Below are 21767 nucleotides of genomic sequence, written 5' to 3' on the forward strand. Positions count from 1 at the left end.
TACTATGTACGATATAAAATAGGTATAGTACGCCCAAAATACTATAATTTTATATAAAAGTACTATAATTCTGCATTTGCCATTTCGCAATCGAGTGGTCTTCGAAAACCGCAACGAAATATTTTTCCTAAAAAAAACAAGCCGACTATGAAAAATCGGGAAAATTTTCATTTTCAACAGATGACAACGCGTACTATTTTTTATCTCCAAATACTATAATTTTGGAGGCTCTGTACTATAATTCCTCTTTCAAAATATGGCAACACTGTATCTGACACTTGCCTTGACAGAACATTTTCTGACAGGTCGTACGTGACTTGGTGCCTGTGTTTTGAATATGCGATGGTGAAAAAAATATAAATTTATTCCGTTATTTTTTGGCCACTAATTAGTAAAAACATATAATTTGGGTAATAGCTAACGTAGTTATATATGTATTTTTCATGTACACGTTACATTAGCCACGGTACTATTCTTTTAGAATTGCTAGCGGTTCGTTAACTTATTGGTTATCTTTGGCGTATTATTTTTTACTACTTATTTGCATAAGATTCTAGGAATGATTTTAATATTAAGTGTTAATTTTTTATTTATTTTTAGATGGTGATATCATAGTAAATTGGATTTAATTAAAAGCTATATTATCCTTAACTGAAATTACTTTCATTTATGATACTTGTAAACATAAACATGAATCTAACCACAGCAGCGAGACATACGACCAAGCGCTTGTTCAAAAGTCCTGCGTTATATTTCCAATGTAAAAAATGCAACTATTCAATTCAAAGCAGTACAGATATCAGGAAAAAGTTCATAGATTTTTTTGTGAAAGACAATGATCACAAATTTGTTGCATCTAGTCCTGTTGTACCGTTTTGCGATCCAACAGTTGCTTTTGTCAATGCTGGAATGAATCAGGTATTTATAAAGTTTTTTTTCTGTATAGTTTTTACATATATACTTAAATACATATTATGCTACTCCATTTTATTACATTTTGCTTTCTGGAGGCACCCACTTGCAAATAGTACTTTGGCCACTGCCAGCAGGCTTATCGATTTGACCGGGATTATCCCAGTTTGACGATGGGTCCTGAAGCCCCAGCCGGTTTGCCATTTTGTGTCAATTTATAATGTTATTCTTCTTCCGACCATGTCCGATCCTAATAAGATCATATGGGCCTCCAGAGTGGAGGTTTGTATTAACAGATTTTGTTTTACGAGAAATGGATGTCAGCCACTTGCTCAACCTATTAAGGTCCATACTCTGACTCATACACAAATTGAAAAACAATATGTGTACTTGCCAGACCCAGGATTCGACCCACGACGCTTAAGCCGCGCTATAAATATAAGTCAAGTATAATGTTATACTTAGTACATAATATTTTCCGATCCACACGCACAAGATCGATAGTTTTAGCCCTATTGTATTTTTTTTAAATTATATAGAGCACACACATTTAGCTAAAATAGATAGATGGCGTCACATCATATCACAAGAATTATGTGCATTTTTGTTTAATGCAAATCAATAAAAAAAATCATATTTTCAGTTGGGTGAATTAATCTTTTCAGTTCAAAGGTGTTTTCCTGGGTCAGTTTTCTCCACCGCACCCGAGAGTGGCAAACTCACAGAAATGCGTACGAGTCGGCGGGAAGCACAATGACCTAGATGTGGTCGGGTGTGACGGATTCCATCACACCTTCTTCGAAATGCTTGGAAACTGGTCTTTTGGAGACTACTATAAGGTGATAATCAAACATTCAAATAATCTCTATAATATGTATTTTCTCATGATAATCCAACACTGCTTGGGCTGTTTTCTTGCTCTCCTCTCAACATTTCATACTTTTTACAGGATCGATTTTTAAGGCCCTACATTAGCTGTGTAATTTTTCTTAACATCTTATTCTTCTGAGAGAGCTTGGTCAAGGAGTATGTCAGTTAAAACTGTATTATTTCCAAAATAGATCATCGATCTAAGATACATTCCCAACTGAAGGACATTTAAAAAAACTCACAACTGTCTAGTATAGGGGTTCTCAATTGACTTTTTATCAGGAGGATAAAAATCAAGTACTGGAAAATCAAAAGATATACTCATAAAAGTCTATAGAAATCTGTTCCATCTAAAAACATTTCAAGGTAAATTAGCTGAATTGTTTCCATACAGCAGTGGCACCTTATTTAAAAATTATGTCGGTTTTACCTCGAAAACTTATTTTTAATCATCTGCCATTTCACATAATACCTAGGCACCACATTAGTGAAGATTAAAACTAGTTTTTATTTATTTTAATTCACCGCAATAACTAACGACATACTATGTACATTAATACTGATCTAATATTTTTCTGTCAAATAATTTGCATAAAACATAACATGAGAAAATATTATTTTTGTATGAAAAATTAGTAACATCTACTGGACAATTATATCAAAGTATGCTATGATTGCTCAGTTTGAATGAATGATCATTACAGGGAAGTTGAATATGTAATGGGAAAATTAAAATAAGTATGGCTACATAAAATTAGTCACTTTTCAACGTAATCTACATTAAAAAATACTAAAATTAAGTTCACCGCTCTACGGTCACTGTTAGTGAACTTTTAAAATGCCATTGATTTTGTTAGTCATTGGTATTAATGTGTACCTATTCTTAATAGTATACATATTATAATTATCTACTTCAATACCGTCAATACAACACTCTCAGTGTGCACTATTATTTTCAGTTAACCATCGTTTACCTATGCTATGCAGTGATAATGTTGATGGAATTTACCCAGTTGTATATCCATCCTCAATCGACATATTGCCCTGAAGATTACTAATTACAATTGTAGCAATCATACCACTCAGCATTACATGGTTGACATACTTTAGTATGTATGTTTTGTTATCAAAACAAAACAATAGAGCGAAAACGATGTCAGAATTTCCTCCATCATAAGTAGATCAGTAGGATCTATTATGATTTGTTAATTGCAACAATATCTCTTGTAATATATCGTCAGCGTACAGGCAGAAGTAACTAACTCCAGTTTTGACGAAATTGAGATTTTAATGACATTATATAGAAAAAGTAATGCTGCTTGACTGGCATAAGTCACGATTTAAGATTATTGAACTTATAAAAAAATAAAAGTAATGAAAAAATAAAGTTTTTACCACCATTTGAAGAACACCATAAACACAAAACATTGATTATCTCAGAACTGTGTATTTGGAGTTAGTGACTTCTGCCTGTACGCCCATGATATGGACTGCATTTGTATAAATACGAAGGACAATCTATAATCAATCTCTCAATCACACAAGTACATCCATACCCGAGATTATAACCTCACACCAACGTTCCCTCTAATTGTTCTACTGTGTGTGCGGATCATCAACGCATCTGATTAATTTAATATTTTAGGGTATTTATTAATTTCAGTGATTTTATATAATAATAACACTAACAACGATTAAAAAAATAGAAAATAATGAATTATATATCTGTATATCTGTGTATTTAGATACATGATTATGAATATCTTGTACAGAAAGCATTCAAGCATTTATTTTTATAGCCAATGGTACATTATCAATTAATACTTTGACTAGATCACAATCAATTTTTTTGTGCTCAGCCATCTCAATCCTATTCTTTCGTTCTTTGGGTGTTTCCGTCATTATTTTGAAAAGTCCACCTCTTTTCAAATTTTTCAATTTCGTAACAGCATCCCGGTGTACTTTTTGACTTAAATGCCTTTTTAAAAAATACAACCTCCGATCAATCCACTTCTTTCCAGTCGTGAATTATTCTTATTGCATATTTGCTGCGAAGCATATGATGCATTTGCTTATTTTTTGCGAATGCATTGAAAATGGCATTTCTGTTTTAACGATTCCAGGGAGCCATTCCAATTGAAATTTTTTGCAGGCTATCTTCTTAATGATCGCATTTGAAATATCACATCCACTCCTTTTTGACGTTTTTAGGGGATAAGTTTTCTATACCTAATTAATAAGGAATTGTTTGCTTTCTTTTACAATATTTTTGTGTGAGGACCTCACAACATCCGAGCAACAACGACTTTATCTCCTCCACCTCATCTACCGCCAAACAATGTAATCCCGATTTTACTTGCCCAGAATTCACGTTTTCCCGCTATTTCTGTCTCATTTCATTTTAGTACTTGCATTTAATACCCGGTTCTACTTGTTTTTCCCCCGCATTTTAAAACTGAAATATTTAAAATTCAATCAAAATTGATGATTGACTTGGCAAGGCAAAGGTTGCACAACGTGATTAATGGGCGATTTTTTATTTCAGCTAATTAGAGGTGGGGACACAGTATTGTTTGTCATTCTGCGTTTTGATTTGAATATTACAGTCGTCTTTTGCTGACATTTTTTGTTTACATTATTTTCACTTTTTTTTTGGTTAGTCTTATGTCGTTTTTTTGTTTACCTTTATTCAAATAATGTTTCAGCACACAAAAACATTGTTACAAAACAACTTACATAAACAAGCCAAAAATAATGCAATTAACATCAGAGCAATAATAAAACAGAGAGAGAGTATTAATATTATTGTCTGGATGTATAACCGTTTTCATTGCATACGACACACAGTAGAACCTCAATTTTGTTATTATTAACTTACCCATGAAATATTATAATTATACCATCATCCTGCTTCTCAGTACGGTTACCAAATTTAAACGTAACATAGTTAATTACCCCTTCTACTCACTGGCGGCTCCCTGCTTAGGTCATTCGGTCATTGACCTGCCAAAATAAATACCTTACAATCGACATAATAATATTAATAATATGTGCAATGTCATATATAATAATCGGTGGATTTGAAATTATAGGGCGCGCGATATTGTGTCGACGCTGTCTATTGGGCTTTTTTTTGTTTGGGCGATAATTCCCCGAACAAAAATATTGTGTTCGCCGGCAGTCTGAAAATTGACCCAAATTGAATATTTTTATAAAATTTTCTCTCTCGTTTCTCATACATAAGACAGAGATCGATATAACACAAAATACGAGATCGAAGCTTGTAACGGTGCGTGAATTACTGTAATATCGGCAATGCCCGAGTGTGAGACAAAAGATTTTTTCACCTAATTAAATGAAACAGAATGATAACACTGACTAGATAATTGGTCTCAAGACGCAACTGTGTATGCGGTTCGGATTCGTTGACAGGTTTTGATGAATGCCTTTGGTTATTTTAATCATATGTAAGGAGTTTTTGGTGCAGTTATTGCATATACACACAACGTTTGGTTTTTAGTGATTTATAACATTTTTGTGAAGCAGTTAGTACGCACGCAGTAGCAATTGAAGTCTGTGATACAATTATAATGGAAATGGAAGCACGATCCAACGATCATCTCATTATATCCGATTTGTTCAATAAAGAAAATTACACTGATTTTAAAAATAATTTTCCCACACGTCAAGTAAATTTGGTAAAACTGTTAGAAGAAATAAACATAATCAAGTTAAAAAATGAATTATTGGTGTTTTATCAACGAGATGATTTGCATGGCGCTAATAGTGCAGTTTCTCTTCTACATTTTTTACTCAGCAATAATTTCAACGAAACATTTTCCGAGTCGATCAAAGTTCTCCAATTTATTTGCGTCATACCAATGACAACAGTTGAAAGTGAAAGATGTTTTTCCACTCTCAAAAGAATAAAAACCTTTCTACGCAATAGGGCCAGGATAGACTGACCGCTCTTGCAATGCTCAGTATTGAAAAAAAATATGTGGGAAAAATAGACAATTTTTATAATCTTGTGATTGATGATTTTTCAAAAAGCAAAGAAAGAAAAGTGGACCTAATTTACAAAAAATTATAACGCGTTGTGCGCAATTTCGGTTATCGATGGGTTGGCGTTATGAAAAACGGACATTTTTTGAAGGGTAAGTAGGTACCTACCTATAACAATTTCTAGCACTTATTCTATAATGTATAAAAAGTCAATTTGCAATACGTCTTTTCAGTATACAACGAAAAGGCAAATTAAAATAATATATTCAAATTTGACCTGCTAGTTTTTTCCGGATTAAGCCGCCAATGCTTCTACTAAATTAACTAAAAGTATTGACCTGTAAATTTATATTTCACACTAACAAACTATATTTCAGCAACACATACTCCCCGGATTGCCCTAAGCACATAATGCAAACCAATATTTACCGGCTACTCTAAGTTGATTATTTATATGTCTTCTATCTTACTCTAACGCATATTGCAGAGATTATACGCGTACCGAATGTATTTTCACTCGCACCTATGGATAATTTTTGTTCAGGCCTTGCAATTAACCAATTCGTATGATTTTTTAATGAAAAATAATATCTCTCTATTTACATTTATTTTTGTCAGTCCCTTAATTTTTTTTAATTCGGAGTTTAATGTAATTAATATAAGTCGAAAATCCATTGAATATTAATGTCTAGTATGTAGCATTCAATTTCCATACAAATACCGGCCAATTTGTGAAATTTAAGTAAATATTATCAAACTTGCAAAAATTGCGCATGAATTATTTATCAACTTTTGAATTTCCAAATGAATATGAATGATTCCATTGTATTTCTTTCACAACAGGCATAATTAAAATGAATTACAATAAGACTATCGAACCAATTCATTGACTTTAGGAAACTTGTAAGTCACTGACGCATTTATTAATTTGTCTTGCAGAAGGAAGCATGTGAAATGGCATGGAAGCTATTGACAGGTCCTTACGGTATATCACCGGATAAACTAGCCATCACTTACTTTGGCGGTGATAAAGCCCTTGGACTAGAAGCTGACTCGGAATGCCGAGACATATGGAGGAGTATTGGGTAAGTGTTCATTTCTCGTCACCATGTACTATATCCTATTTTAAATAAAGCCTCTTGAATAATTATTGAGTTGTCAGCACTCAGCATCATAATATTATGAAGCACTGATGGTGACCCCTTTTAGTAGTAGTCAGGTAATACAAAATAAAATAACCAATCTTTATATCTCATCGAATTGCATCGCACAGCCACATTTTTTAAAATGTTAAATCCTATAAGGAGAATGCGCCTGCAACTTTTTTTAACTACTAAAGCAGATTTGTGGTGTGTGTTTATCTCACTTAACTGGTTGACCCGTCACGTCAGGCCCCTCCTAAGCCCGAGCCTCAAGCTAGAGCCCTGTCAGCCCCTCCTTGTGGGGGCCATGGTACAGGTGATTTTAATATTCTGGCCAACTCATCAGCATTATGTGTAGTGAGAAAAAACAGAAATGGACATTATAATATATTATATGCGTATGAAATGAATTGAGGATTTGTAGGAAATGGGAGATAGAGAGGCATAGAGATGTTCTCAAGGAGTGAAGTTACTTTTAGTTTAGCAGATATATAAGATAATTAATTAAACCTACATACCTCATAATACAGAATGTGCTTAAATAAAAAAAAGTGTTATTTTTTGTAAATTCACAAATTTAGAAAAGTAATCAAATATAGAAACGCTCATCTATATGTCCCAGGAACACAGGTATACACATTAGTATCGTGATCAGTGAATCATGCATGTTGTTTTTAAAAAGCTTTCTACATTAAAAGACTCTTTCGTAATCACGTACCGGTTTATATGATCTGATGGTCTACAATAGAATAAGTGGTTTAACATTAACCTATGATATGTACAATATAATTGCATTTAATGTTGTGGGGATTTATCGTTAAATGAATTCTTTCATTATGATTTGTTTTCTCTATTTATTCTTTAATAGGGTTCCTGATTCCTCACTAATCCCTGGAAATTCAAAAGACAATTTTTGGGAGATGGGTGCAATGGGACCCTGTGGACCTTGTACAGAAATACATTACCGCGGAGACAACAATCAACTGATGGAGATCTGGAATATTGTATTTATTCAATTTAACCGGTAACAATTATTGTCATATTGCATGTGTAGAAATTTCGAGAGATTAATGAATAATATATTGCATGACGCTTTCAAAGATATTGTTTTAGGCTGTCACCGTGTGTAGTGAAGTGAATTATTAGGGATATGAATGTGAACCCTACGAACTGTGTGTGTCGATAACGTTAGGATTGCAGATATAGCGAACCCTGCTCAGACTAGAAATATTGTAGTCACTGTATAAATTGAGTCCAGAGACACAAACCGCATATCAGATTTTGTTGAAAGAGCCAGATTCCGTTACGTTTTCAAACATAGCCCATCATCCCCAATAATGTTGTCGGGATCGCAGTTTTTCAACCCCCAGTCCAACGTCATTGTATCGAAGTCAAATATGTAGCCAATATCCATAAATTTATATACCTAACAATACATTTTTACCACATTATATCTTGAGAATGCCCTCTACAACTAGCTCGAAACATTAAGGATAGAAGAAAATGGAAGTACATACACAGATTAGTGGACATGATTATCATGAGCAGAACATTCTTTACTAGCTAGTGGTGACACTTGGATTTAAACATCTATAATATTAATAGGATGTTTTTAACAATTTTCACATTTGACCCGATATATTATCCATTATATCCGAAGTCCGTTATATATGTTACGCCGAATGTGCGAAATTTAGCCCATTTCATTTAATAGTCAATTTCACACATTTGACGTAACATATAGACTATAGAGGTCAGTTATATCGAGGCTTTACTGTATTATAGAAATATTTAATGATGAAATTTTTTTTAGGCAAAATGATGGTCGGATAATACCTCTTCCAAAATGCCATATTGACACGGGAATGGGACTAGAAAGAATGGCTGCTTTGCTGCAGAATAAATCTTCTAATTACGACACTGACCTTTTCACTCCCCTTCTGCAACTAATACATGAGGTGTAATATATTTTTTAATATATAATATGATAATTAGTTGCAAGGAAAGTATTTTTTATGCGGATTAATAAACATGGTAGAGGAAGAACAGATTCTTCCAACGCGACCATGACGAAATCACTTTGGAACGGTGTTAGTGTCATTTTAAAGTAACGATGCCAACACCTAAATGAGTTGCTTGGTCTGCACTGCCAGAAGAATCTGATACCATTCTACAAGTATGAGAAATTTATGGTTTAGCTATTAACTTGAAGGACATAATCGTAATAGGTATTGCTACTCCGATGAAGAAACTCTGGTGTATGAATTCTCCTAGCGAGAGACATTACGGGGATTTGTGTTACATTATAACAGGCAAAAGTATAAAATTAATAACGCCGAACTTTAAATTTGTTAACTCCGCGGAGAGTTATATTTTATTACAATTGGACAAGCATTGATTTTATTACATTACATTAAAACGATTCAACGGGGGTTTTCAATTTTGCACGGCACTGACACTTGAGGGTTGGTTAATTTTAGGTATCTTACGGTATTCACTTTGTATTAGGTTTCACGGGTCACTTTTTATTTATTTCGATCCTGCTTAGTAGGCGTCACACGATGATGTATGTTTGGCTGCCGTAAGAAAAGTCTTGGCAGTACCTAACAGGCCAAATATTATTTTGCAAAAAAAAATCAAATAACTACGACATTTCAGTTGTAACACTTGGCAAAATTCAAGGTAAATCGATATTCATTCACTAATATGGTAAAATGTTTTAGGAACATTCCGATAGATGTCAGTATGTGTCCTATTTTGAAATTATTTGTTTTGACCGAATTATTAGTACTACCGAGATATCTCGTATCTGGCGTAGCAAACTTGGACCTTTTGACGAGATATCTCGGATCTGGTAGTGATCGGGTTGAGTAGGAGATTTTATTTGCACTGTGAGGCGAAGTGTGCGCGGGAAGTTAAGATTTGTAAAATCCATTGTCCGGAGGCGTCAGTTGCTAGGGGCCGTTTTCTCGATTTGGCGGTCATGTTGGTACTGACCTCCTTATATTTTTTTAAAACGCATCCACGCTCGTGGGGAAGGCAAATGTGGGCAAGGGGCAGAGGGTGAACTTAACAAATTGTAAGCGTCTCAGCAACTTTAACGGTAAATTTGGCATGGGTATTTTCAAGGTTGAATGTTATTTGCTACCTCGGAGCGGTCAGATACCTATGATTTCGGTTTGAAAGGACGCTGAGAAAGCCCATTCGTTTTGCAAAGTAGTAACTTGTAATGCAGGGCTGGTCAATTTTTACTAGATGGGGTTGTTTCTATTTTACATTAGGTTTTTGATGCGGAATTGGAGACATTCTTTCGGGAGGGGTTTATTTGGTATTAGTATAATATATTATATAAGACATTAAATAAAACCTTTTCTTGAATATACAAAAATTAACGTAACTATGAAACGATTGAAAATGACCCCCGGTTAACATAATATCTTGTTAAGTGTAAAAGTATTTAAATTCAAGTGTCAGTCACTTGTATATTAAGTAGGTAATTACGGAACAGTTATGCGTATTTAGCTGCATCATTGTTTGAGTAATATCTTCAATTATATTATTTATTTCCAGAAAAGCGTCGGTGTGCCCCCTTACAGTGGTAAGTTTGGCCAAGATGCTGCATTGGACACAGCTTACCGAATACTCGCAGATCACGCCAGGATGATAAGCATCTCTTTAGCCGATGGTGTTTTCCCATGCCGAAAGTAAATATTATCGTGGTTTTGAAACAAACTTTTTTTTGTTAATTCTACATTTAAGCTATTTACGTTGATAGCTGTTTCGTCTTACAAAACCGATCCTTTAATGTAATTTCCTTTGATAAAACTCTTTCAATATTGTTTCGAAGGTTTTTTCTTGTACATCATCAATACTAGATTTGTTGTTTTTGTTGTTCGCTTGAAACTCTTCATGGAAGTTGTCATCTTGGACGATTGTCGTCAACTCCAACTTATAGGTAATCGACTGTGTTTAGGAAAAAGGGCATAACCCTCAATTTTTCGAAAAGTGCTTTTATTAGATATTAACAATGTTACAACTAAATACACATTCTATAAAAAGGAAGTAAGCCGCAAATGCCGAATTATTATCTAAATTCAGGTTTTAATTGAGATTAATTAAGTTTTAATTTAAGGAAAAAAGCATTTACCCTCAATGTTAATGGTTTTTTCTGTAATAACTTCTCTTATCTTACACCAAATCATCAATCATCATGCACCCAATGTATGTGCCTATTTAAAAAAAAATATTAAACTAAAATCATTCAAAAAAACGTTTTTTGCCCCTCCCGTAAAATTTGTTCTGTGAGGGTGACGCCCTTTTTCCTAAACACGGTCTTAATGTATTAGATTGGGGCAGGCGTAACAAACTGGACCTCAATATTGAAAAATGCAATATTTTATCGTTTACCAGAGCCTCGCGAGTATTATTTTTCCAATATTTGATGCATGGCAGAGTTCTTTCCCGAATACCATCTGTAAGGGATCTTGGCATTACGTTTGACAGTAAACTGTCATTTAGTGGCCATATAGCTATCATTTGTAAAAAGACGCCACAAATGTTGGGCTTTGTCTTACGTACTTCCCGGGTCTTTTCGGATGTTATGGTATTAAAACTTTTGTTTAAATCTTTAGTTCGAAGCAGGCTTGAGAGTGGATTTATTGTTTGGGCACCGCATCAGTTGAAGTATGGCCTTATGGTGGAGAGGGTTCAGAAGAAATTCTTGAGACTCCTTTGCTTGAGGTTGTATGGATACTATCCGTGGCTTTATCCAACTGACTTTCTCTTAGGTATGCTTACATACTGCAGTCTGAAATTTAGAATAGATCTTTATTTAGCTACCTATTTTTTTCGACTTATACGAGGTATAAATGAGAACTCTGCTATTCTGGTTAGTGTTGACCTGTGTGTCCCTGATAACTATCTTAGAAATAGAGAGCATCAGATGTTTATTCTCCCAAGGTGCAGAACCAACCTGCCTGCCAATTGGGAGGGCGATAACTATGTTTAACCAAATTGCTTCGGGTGTTGATATATTCCACTTGCGTGAGGTGAGTTCAGGTGGACGCTATTTTATAAATTCTTAAAATAGGGTCTCCTTAGCAAACTCGGTGTACTTCTTTGAACTTCTATAGATATATAATTGTATTTTCACTGCTTTTGTATGTTTATATTATATTCTCTTTTTATATATTTCATTTTTATTGTTTTTATTACTTTTTTCCTTATAATAATGTTTCATGTCATGTTGTGAATGTCTTAAACTTATAATTTGTAATGTCCACAATATGTTTAAAAAAGGAATTGAAATTGAAATTGAATCGATGTACCACATAACATCATCTTTTATAGTGTTCAACGCAACAAACAAAATGTGAAAATGGTGTAAACAATAGGAACTAAAAATAATGATTTATTTTATCTCCAGTTTGCGGCTACGAACTGTTCTACGCAAAGCACTATCAATAAGCAGCGAAACATTCAAGAGACCATCCGGTATGTTGCTCGATTTGTATGATGGAGTCGCCAAAAGCCTGGGAGACGCATATCCCGAACTTCACAAAAAGAGAGATGACGCTTATCAGATAATCATTCAAGAGGAACAATCTCTGGCCACGCTTGAGAAATCTTTCGCCAAACAGAGGAAAGAAATGCTCGAGAAGTATCCCGAAACTGTTCATTTATCGGATGAGCTGTCACCGGGTCTCGCTGAAGGTTATAAGTTATTAAAACAGGTACAAATTACATGTTAAATTGTATACATATTCAATTCCCTTACAATGCGAAAATTATGGGAATTAATATTGAAACTTTAAATGTCTCAATTTTGTTGGTTCAATACACAAAATTATGGATGTGTACACATTCTATTTGATATGTTTAAGTATAACTAAATGTATTCTAATTGGAATTTCATTTATTTTCAGTCGATGAAAAACAACAAAGGTCACACCATTCCGGGAAGTTTAGCATTTAAACTATACGATACTTACGGCCTGGACGAGGAAATGATTTTAAAGATTGCGTACATCAATAATATATCGGTCGACATGGACTCATTCAAAGAATATCTCTCAGATCACAAAAACAAACATAAGGCAGTTTTTACAGAGAATATCAATTCAAAAATAAATCTAGGCTTTAATTCGAAAATTAATTTGTTAATAAATAATGGTGTTAAGTTAACTGATGATAGTTTTAAATATGATTACAATATAACAGATGACGGCGTATACAGTTTTCCAAAGTTAACGTCAAACTTAGTTGCTATATTATCTGGTAGTGGAGATTCAACGGATTCTATAAAGATTACACACGGTGTCGAATATCATTTAGTTTTCGACAAAACAAACTTTTATTGTGAAGAAGGTGGACAAATGCGCGATATAGGAAAAATAACTCCTCAAGACGGGTCTATTTTCAATGTTAAAAGTGTTTCCAAGATACGCGGAGTCGTTTTACATACAGGATGCTTTTTAAAAGACAAGAATAATCCGTCCTATGGTAAATTGAACATCGGTGATACTGTAGAGATGATGATCGACGGGGAAAATCGATTTTGCACGATGCAACACCACACCGCTACGCATTTGTTAAACGCCGCCATCAAGAAGGTGCTGCCGGGCAGCGTCACCTGCCAGATGGGATCCAAAGTCATGGCGAATGGTCTTAGTCTTGATCTGGCGATTTACGGAAATAAATTGTCAGCGAAGATTATTAATGATGCTCAAGAGATAGTGAGGTTGGTTCACCTGATATTAATCAATATTCATTGAATTGATTCTAATATAAAGATAGATTTATCTTCTAATTTGACAATGTGTATTAGATTAGACCAGTATTTTTCAACCTTTATTAGTTAGACATGGCCCCCACATCCTGAAGCGGGCCTCCAAGTCAGGATCTTTGACGAGCCCCCCTACCCATTGCTAGGCTTGAAGGTAGTGGGACGCCCTACAGAAGCGTTTTCTTAATGGTGTTTCTGGAAAAATTAAGGTTATTTTATGTATTTCTAACGATTATTTTGTATTGTTGAATAAATTCACTCGAATTGTGAAGTTGTCAATTATCAACATATAATAATCAAAAATTGTATCACAGAACTAGATATTATAAAAGTGTAGCTCCGCAGGCGACTTTTTTCCCTTTAGAGCAAATTTGTGATGAATGTTTATCTTACTTATCAGGACGACCCGTCACGCCGGGCCCCCTCAGATCCTGGGCCCTCAGGCTAGAGCCCTGTCAGCCCCCCCTTTGTGGGGGCCATGGAGTTAGACACACACTTAAAACTAATTTAGATTTTGTCCTTTTTTCATCTCTATAATCTGATATAGATCTTAGCCGTCTCATGAAGAGTTTTCTTGACAAGAGTTTTTTTATGAGGAATGGATATTAACCACTTGCTCAACCAGATAACCCGTACTGTTCAAACAAGTCGAGTTTATGTTCAATGGTCAACGGACATTTAAACATATCAATAAGAAATCAATTTTTTCCACAGCTTGTTAATAAATTATAACATAATTAAATGTCAAAATCAATAACATTTGTGGTAATATTATATCAGTAACACATAATTTGTTTTGTTGAAGGTTGGCATGTTCTAAAAGCTCACCCGTGAGGACATCTGTAATAGACGGCCAGCAGTTATTAACCATCAGCGATGTGACAACGGTACCTGGAGAAATATACCCTGAGTCTGGTTTACGTTTAGTCGAAATAGATCTGCTCGGTGCCCAAAAGAGTTTTTCAAAGTGAGTAACTTACACCTCACTATACAGCCGCTTGTTATATGGCTTTTCACTATAATGGTCTTTCTTAGTTACGGTACATTTTTTTTTCGATATATTGCCAATTTGTACAAGATGGAGGGATAGTGTCGAGTTGGATTTAAAGACCTTGAACGTTTTAAACTAGGAACACGGCTTTGGACAAACGTGGATGAAGGTAGTTGCTGGAGGAGGCCTATTCCCAAATTGGGTTGTAGCGCCACGAAGAAACATATAAAATATATGCATCGTACAAATATATAATTGGAGATGGAAATATTTGGACTGGACATCAAAAAATAACAAGTCATCTAACTGAAGCTACAGTTAACCTCAAAAGATTTGTCAAAATCGCTTACTCATTTTGAACATCCACCTACAGACCTACAAACTTATCTGTAGAATGGCCAAAAATGGAATTACGAACTACCATAGGACGCCATTTTGAAAATGTCATTCGAATGTCAGATTTTGTCCAGTTACGAGTCATGATTGGGTAGTTTTCGACAGTGGCTTCCCCCATCCCATTCTTCAGATAAGTTTGTAGTTCTGTACGTCAAATTCATTCCAATTAACAATGCATTAATTTTTGTCTTGGAAATATAAATTTTGAAATAAATGAAATGCAATTTCTACTCAAGACTTTCGAGATTTTCTATTTTTTTTCTAAAATTGGAACTGTTCCTATGAAATTTGTATGGATATAATTAATGATTTCAGCATTTTCATGCATTTCTACAGAATATAATATTATTATCTTTGTACTTTTCGGCATCTTTATAGCACTTGATAATAATTTTCAGTTTTATCCAAAGTTACCCACAGTATATTAAATACAACCGTCTAAAGCTTGAAGATGCCGAAAGGTCAAACCCAGTCACTAATCATGAAAAAGTACGAAAATATTAGTAAATTCGAATTAAAATTAATTTGTCATTAAGTATTGTCAAGCTCAGTCAATGGTGTTAATTTATTGTTGATTTTTTTTCTAGAGAACTATGTTGTGGAACGCATGTGCCGTCCGCTCATTTAATTGGTGACTTTTGTGTGACGGGGGTTCGAGGCGCTGGCGGGCTCGCGCCTACCATCAGAGCACTCGCTGGGAAACATGCCACACAAGTAATTATTTTACTCAACAGTACAGTTGTTAATTTTCATATCAATACAATAAACATGACCAAAGATGTCGAAGAAATTTCTCGTATGGGCTTGGAGCCTTTATAATAAACAAAGTGAAGCTGTTAATTTTCAATGAAATACTTTAAGTGTGATTTTATTATTTTAGGTAAACAATCTGGCTAAAGCGGCTGTCAATCTTCTCAATGAATTTGAATGCAATGACGTGTCCGATCACAAGGTAGTGATGGACAAAATAAAGGTCATTCAAAATGAGCTGCATGAATTGTGCATGGGTGAGGGAGCGCCGTATGGCGTGCGAGCTGATTGCTTAGATACACTACAGTGTATTGAGAAGAAAATGAAAGAAAAGGATGCAAAAGTTCACCTGTAAGTCGATTGTAGCCATATTTAAGGAAGCGGGTACTTTAAATGGGGTGAAAATTAAGTATAATATTTCATTTTATAAGATATCCGTGGTACACACCCATTAAGTAGACCCTACATGATCAATATTACCGACAGCAATTCCGCATCAGTAATACTGACCGTATTCATGAAAATGGCATGTATGTTTTATCGACCGTATTATAAGTATTACTATCAGTACTGTTATTTATATTATTTCAAAAATATCACTTTTCACATGACGTTTTTACTAAATTTAAATTGGGAGATTATAACGATATACATGTTTAAAAAAATCGGTGTATTTACATTGCACCAAGAAGAGTGGAGGAGCTATGGAGAGGCCTTCATCCAGCAGTGGATCAATCCACATTAAACATTAAATGTATTAGCTATATCGACCCTTGATAATTAAGTATTAAAATAAAAGTAAGGATTTGAGTTATTTTATGGCCGATATCTTAATTATCACAATTTTACTTTTAGAGAATTGGTGAAAACAGAGATGGCGACAGTAGTGACCGAAGCAGAAGCGCTAAACAAGAGATACTTAGTACACTTTCTAATTTGCTCTTATCTTCTGGAGCCGAGCAATTTATCCCTGACCACGGCGACACAGTGCGGAGCTGGCAAACCTGTTCTCGTAATGGGATGCGCTAATGGAATTGTTAAAGCCACATGCCAAGTGCCAATGGTGAGTCATTCTTGAATATACTGCAACTTTACTGTTATTGTTACAACCGCCAATTAAATAATTTTAACTTGACACAGTTATATAATATGTTACACCGAATGTGCGAAATTGACTATTACATGAAATGGGCAAAATTTTGGCTAATTCATGTAACGGTCAAGCCTGTTGCCTTATTCATGAATTAGGTAAATTTTCTGCTGGGTACATGAATTCGCCAGGGTATGGAATTCTTGAACTGTCAACATGACAGAAGAAAAAGTAAATTTAATACGGATGGTTTTATTAGTTATAATTGGACATAATATAATATTATTATTATTAGGTTAGGTTAGGTTTTGTAATTCTGAATTAAAGTATTCAACTAAATGTCCATTTTGAGGTTAGCTATCAAGTGTCAACAAACTATCACAAACATTCAATCGACCAAGCACGAGTCAAATCACGAAAATACTTTTCAATAAAATTCTTCCGTTATCATATTATAGTTCTAGATTTTTTTTGCGCATAGTAAATGGATATGAACGTCATTGCAGTTATTGATTGGTATATTTTTATATTATAATCAATGACATTCGACGCATTTGTTGAGTTTGATTAGTTGCAAAAAATACCACCGGAGCGCGATCATCTATTTTGACCATAGATAATATATGTACATTTTGACCAATGCATGAGCATTTTGATACATTTAGTTTAGTTGCAAAAAATACCACCGTAGCGCCACTATCTAATTTGTCCAAGACATGAACTAGACAGAAAAATTACTACCAAATTCACGCACTCCAGATATTTTATCTAATTCATGAATAAGGTAACGGGTTTGCATTTTTCATGATTTAGGCAAAATTTTGCCCATTTCATGTAATATTCAATTTCGCACATTCGGCGTAACATATACATAATTCTAAAATTGAACTGCTTCAAAATTTCTAATACGGAATGAGTATAAGATTCTTTGTTTACAATCCATATTAAAAATTATTGTTTAGGTTGTTGGCCACTGTTTGAAGGCCAAGTGTAATATATACAGGGTGACACCAGAAACATAATTTAAGAAACACAACTATTTTAATTTTTTGCTCAAACAAACTGTACAAGGAAGTTAAATGTCATATTTCAGAACTACGTCAACAAAAACTTTACTGCTGAAAAGTGGATGGAGAGTGTAACGCCTGCATTTGGAACATATGTAATTCCAGCAACCAAGAACCAAGATCCCTTACTAATAGCCCACATGAAAGGAAAAAAGGTACCTAACGATTTTCTTCTTCTTTGTCCATGTCCGCTCATAATGTGAAACATATGGACACCATACAGCACCGCAAGTCGTCTTCTTGTGTCTTCCTTGGTCATAACAGCATCTCATAATTCATAACACTTTGAAGATTTTAATCAGAAGCTTTCCAGGATGCTGGAATTCAGCTAACTTAAATGAAAGGCAGATCAAATAAAGACTTGAGACACCCATACCACTTGGCCTAGTCAGATCCAGTGTCGTATCTTCACTTTAGATGTGATGAGATGCTGCATGGCTTGCTCTCTTTCATCCCCATGTTTTTTGTAGACTCGCTACCCTAAAGCAACGCTGTTAGAATGCAATCATTAAACAGTTGGCATTTTGTTTTGACCCAGTACAACTGCAGCTTTTAGAGTAATGGATAATAAGATGAATTTTAACGCACATATCAATGAAACTATCAATAAGCATTAAAATTACTAGGTTTTATTCTTCGGATCTCTAAACCATTCAGATCACCTGATGTTCTGAAGGTACATTATTTCTCATATGTTCGATCCATAGTTGAGTTTGCTTCTGTCGTGTGGAATCCACAGTACGTTACATACATAAACCGTCTCGAAGCGGTGCAAAACCGATTTCATAAGCACGTCAATTTTAAAGCTTACTGTTATGATTTATCTAATTCTATTTCGACCACTGCAACTTTTATGGTACCATCTTTGGAAAGTTGACGTTCTATATCTGATCAATATGTTCTTTTTAAAATTATCAATGGTTTTGTTGACTAGCCAAACCTACTCGAAAGGGTGGGTTTCAATTGTCCATCAAGATTTACGCGAAACCAAACTTTGTACCATGTCAGTCGTAGCGATTCTAATTATGCACAAAACTCTCTTATTTGGCGCTCTTTTTAAAATTATAATATGTATTTTTCCAACGTTGATCCTTTTAGTAATTCACCTGTTTCATTTAAACGCTATCTCCAAAATTTTGTATAAATAGATATATATACTTAGGTATATATATTTTTTTTAAATGTTACTTTTTGTGTAAGTATAATTTAATTATTCATTATTCTTCCTCATTTTTCTCAAACTTTGCTGGTTGCAATAACTTTTCATTATTATATTTTAAATTTTTGTAATCAATATGTAATTGTTTGTTTCCTTAATAAAAAAATTAAATTTAAAAAAATAATGATAATAAATATTAAAATCGTCCACCCATGTCGCTTACCTCTTGGCAATTAGGCTCTCCTATATTTTTAATTGGATTTTTTTTTGTTATTGTCTGCTTGGATAAAGATCATAGTATCTCACAAATCCTTGAAGAAGTATTTATTGCAAACTGTGACCTTTCCTTAATAACAACTCCATATTTCTCGAGAATTTGTTTTTACTATAATATATGTTCATTTTCTCCATAGGTCAGTCTGATAAATTGCGAATCGTTAGTAGCAGATGCAATCAAACGAGCTACAACTTTTGCGGACAAATATTTGGATGAAAATATCGACAACGATGACAAGCGATGGATTGAAAATGAACTTAAGAAGAAGAATTGATCATCACGCCTTTCCTGCCATGTATCAAAGAGCATCCAGTTCAAAAAGAATACCTGTAAAACTGAAAGCATTTACATGGTTAAACGAATATCACATTGTGAAATACTGCAACACGTCACAGTGTACACGGGTCTTAAATGATAACCACTAAGGATTTTAAATTATTTCTTCCATCTTTGTGTGTATTAATATATCTAGATTCGTTACCTGTATTGAAAGCATTTATATAGAGTATTTTATATATTTAACAATCTAGACTAGCGATGGCAAACTCTTGGAACGCGTAGCAATAAGCAAATAAATAACTGCCCACTTCCCAATAAATCAAATATTTTGTTCCATAAAACAAAATTTTTCTATACTTAGTTTTTTTTGTGAATACATATTTTATCAAAAAGAAAATACACACCAGAATGTCACTGATTGAACAATTGTCTACCTGTGACTACCAACATATTCAGTCATCCAATGTTGGCACATTTGAATGTACATTTTTTACATACATAAACATATACATAAGTCAGACTTTCCAGAGGTAGATTATGTATATTAAAACCATAATAATTTTTTTAAATTCTTAATATTTTTTTTATTTAAATGTTATGTATGCATATGTGAGTATATTTTGTGTATAAAGCAAAGCTTAGTATGTGTAAAATAAATTATATGAGAACTAGAGTGAGGCTATTAGCTTGAAAGTTGGTAACCTTCATTTTTTTTAAATTCTAATCTGATATATCAAATTCAGCTCTGTTTGAGGTTAATTACAGTAATTTATTTATAGTCAGTAGTCATTTTTTACACTGTACGACTAACTTTTAACATGAGTTTAATGACATTAACAATATTTTATTTCGCTATTAGCTTTTTCTAATTTTTTACTAATATGTTTTCAAAAATAAAATATTCTATTTGCAGTCGTTTTTTGCGAATATCTCAAAATGGTGGAATATGAAGGTTACCAACCAGTCATATCAGATCCCCAACGCCTTGGACATCGGGCCACTTACAAAGGTTGCGCAGTTAAGAGAATATCTTTTTACCTACACTTATACTGCCCTCTACCTTCCCCTGCATTATGAGTTGGAGTAAATCATACTTCTCATTGTAGGAAATATGGCCAAAGTATGCAGCTTTTGTACGCATTGTAGTAGTTATAAATTCTCTTGTCTTAAAGCTTCATTGGTAATATAATCAACCCAGAATATCTTCACGGTATACCGATACAGCCACATCTTGACAGCCCAGTATTTATATTGTCTGTTCCTTTAATGTTGAGGCTTCTACTCCGTAAACCAGTAGCTCTTGATGGCAAGAAATATTTTTTTTTTCAAAAATGTTAATCATCTCAATCCTGATTTTAATCTCATGGTTTGAGCTTCAGTCTTCATGTAGACGGCAACCGATGTATTTTACAGGCTCCACTGTTTACTTGCAAATTGTGTCTCATATTGAAATTTATATTATATTATGTACAGTATAGAAGGTATATTTTTATATCCTTTCTTTGAATTGCGTATAAATCTATTTTTGTTGTAAATTATAATAAAAATTTATCGCATATAGCATATTTTGATTGTTATTTTTACAGTCTAGAATAGACTATCTATAAGCTCTTGTCTTTTTATGATATTGACCACGGTGTCATGAAGACAGCCATGTTTAAAATTGTTCATTTTGTCTTTGAATAATATGTGTTCATGTCTTGTTAATTTAATATTATATAACATTGTTCAAATTAACTACAATCATTGGTAATTTCTTTGGTATGCACAGTATTAATACCACTAACTGCTAGTCAATGTTCACCTCATAACAAACACTGCCCTATTTGTTATTTTGACTTTTTGCCTGCTTTATGGTGAGAGGAATTTTTTTATATTATTTAACTAGAAGACCACAAAAATTGTTAAAAAAAATCTTTCTTTTAAAACCATGATAATTTGAAACATTTTTTCATATTTCATATTCAAATCTGTCAATAGAATTAATAGTAAAATAGTAATTTTTCAATTAGTGAAGTTGTGTTTTTTATCTGTCATTAAAATAA

At 33.7% G+C, this 21767-nt stretch overlaps 1 protein-coding gene across 3 annotated transcripts; it reads left to right on the forward strand.

Moving 5' to 3' along the window:
- Nucleotides 1-269: 269 nt before the first annotated feature.
- Nucleotides 270-20268, forward strand: AlaRS-m (alanine--tRNA ligase, mitochondrial). 3 transcript variants are annotated; one of them, XM_085948321.1, is made up of 15 exons: nucleotides 270-345; nucleotides 601-918; nucleotides 1578-1751; nucleotides 6727-6872; nucleotides 7798-7953; nucleotides 8743-8887; nucleotides 10500-10633; nucleotides 12355-12661; nucleotides 12854-13668; nucleotides 14519-14680; nucleotides 15688-15814; nucleotides 15981-16201; nucleotides 16706-16913; nucleotides 18034-18162; nucleotides 19580-20268. In XM_085948321.1, the coding sequence occupies exons 2-15, from the start codon at nucleotides 670-672 to the stop codon at nucleotides 19715-19717; spliced, it is 3111 nt and encodes a 1036-aa protein (XP_085804447.1). In that variant the 5' UTR covers nucleotides 270-345; nucleotides 601-669; the 3' UTR covers nucleotides 19718-20268. The 3 variants fall into 3 exon arrangements, with proteins under 3 accessions (XP_085804447.1, XP_085804448.1, XP_085804449.1); XM_085948322.1 differs by having other exon boundaries at nucleotides 301-410; XM_085948323.1 differs by lacking the exon at nucleotides 270-345 and adding an exon at nucleotides 360-492.
- The last annotated feature ends 1499 nt before the right edge of the window (nucleotides 20269-21767 follow it).

The sequence above is a fragment of the Rhyacophila brunnea genome, unplaced genomic scaffold (genome assembly GCF_057557595.1).
Source record: "Rhyacophila brunnea isolate RB1 unplaced genomic scaffold, BYU_Rbru_1.0 scaffold_20, whole genome shotgun sequence".
NCBI classification, from domain to species: Eukaryota; Metazoa; Arthropoda; class Insecta; order Trichoptera; family Rhyacophilidae; genus Rhyacophila; species Rhyacophila brunnea.